The sequence below is a fragment of the Vidua chalybeata genome, chromosome 1 (assembly GCF_026979565.1).
Source record: "Vidua chalybeata isolate OUT-0048 chromosome 1, bVidCha1 merged haplotype, whole genome shotgun sequence".
Classification (NCBI taxonomy): domain Eukaryota; kingdom Metazoa; phylum Chordata; class Aves; order Passeriformes; family Viduidae; genus Vidua; species Vidua chalybeata.
The window spans coordinates 33,678,285-33,679,807 of NC_071530.1; the positions used below are offsets into that span (position 1 = coordinate 33,678,285).

Here is a 1,523-nt window from a genome sequence, read left to right on the forward strand (position 1 = left end):
TCAAACCAAAAACTGTATTTATAGCGCAGCTGCGTTGGGTGTAGCCCCATCGAGCGGATGGGGGTGGCCCTGTGTCTGTGCTTTGGACTGCTGGCTCAGTGTGGACTGGTTTGAGGAACGCATCTTTGTGTTAGGCAGTTTATGGTCTTTCTTCCACTTCATGCGCCTGTTCTGGAACCAGATTTTGACCTGGCGCTCGGAGAGGCAGAGGGTGTGCGCGATCTCGATGCGTCGCCTTCTGGTCAGGTAGCGGTTGAAGTGAAACTCCTTCTCCAGCTCCAGGACCTGCTGTCTGGTGTAGGCAGTGCGAGACCTCTTGGGCTCCCCTCCGTTGTAATTGGGATTGACTGAAACATGCACACACAGGCACACACATACACACGCGGAGAGAAAAGAAGGAGAGGGGAAGGGATAGAACATAATCATTATATAATAACTTGACACCGGGTTCACATAAGATACATAAACGGCAAGAAAAATTGTTTCCCAGCCTATCGACAGTGGGGACAATCGAGGAGCAATAAAAAATGGTGATGGGCATTTGGGTTAGAAGAAAAGCTTCAAAGACACATGGCCCAGAGCCACTGCAGGGCAATTAAATTTATGGGGGCTATAATTACTGCCCTAACAGTTTGGCGTCTCGTAAATCTTTTGATAAAGGACCCCGGATACAAAAGGTTTCTCACTTTTTCTCTTTTTTTTTTTTTTTTTTTTTTTCTTCTTTTTTTTTTTTTTTTTTTTTTTTTTTTTTTCTTTACTATTAGGAAACGCGGAGGGAAAGGAGGGAAGAAAAAAAAGTCACACAGGCAACGACCCATCCCGGTCCCGGGAGCACCCTCCCCCCTTCCCTCCTCTGCAGGCGCATCCCCACCTCCCCCTGGCAAGGGCAACTCACCCGTGCTCACATGGATCTTCTTCATCCAGGGGTAGACCACCGGCTCTTTCCCCTTCAACCCGGGCAGGCTCTTGTCGGGCAGCAGCGAACAGGCGGGCCCGGTGCCGGCCCCGGCGGCGGGGGCTGCTTCGCAGCGGCGCTGCAGGGCATGGCCTGGGAGCAGGGGCTGGGGCGGGCCGGGGTGGCCCTTGGCGGGCGGCGGCGGCGAGGCGCCCGGGGGTGGCTGCTCGGGGCCCGGGGCGGCGCTGCCGGCGCTGCTGTAGCTGTAGGGCGCCTGGGGGTAGGAGGGTGCCTGCGCGGGGTAGAGCGCCTCGGGAGGCGGCCCCGGCGGCCCCGGCGGCGCCGCGGGAGCCTGGTAGCCCGGTTCCCGGCGCGGCCGCGGGAAGTACTCGGGCAGCGCCGGGCCCGGGTGCGCGGCGTGCAGGTGCGGCGGCGGCGGCGGCGGCGGCGGGGCGTGCGGGTGCGAGTGGTGAGGGTGGTAGCTGGCGGAGCTGCCGGCGCTGCCGCTGTGCTGCGTGTATTCCTCGCAGGGAGGGAATTTGGGCTCGATGTAGTTGGAGTTTATCAAAAACGAACTCATGGTCATTAATTTGTGAAGTGCAAAAATACTAATTTTTCTCGCGTTGTC

General features: G+C 57.7%; 1 protein-coding gene across 1 annotated transcript; it reads right to left on the reverse strand.

Moving 5' to 3' along the window:
• On the reverse strand, positions 1-1,523 carry HOXA4 (homeobox A4). The gene is made up of 2 exons (XM_053942767.1): positions 896-1,523; positions 1-347 (listed from the first exon to the last, which is right to left on the reverse strand). Exons 1-2 carry the CDS (start codon positions 1,479-1,481, stop codon positions 19-21), a joined length of 915 nt encoding a protein of 304 aa, XP_053798742.1. The 5' UTR covers positions 1,482-1,523; the 3' UTR covers positions 1-18.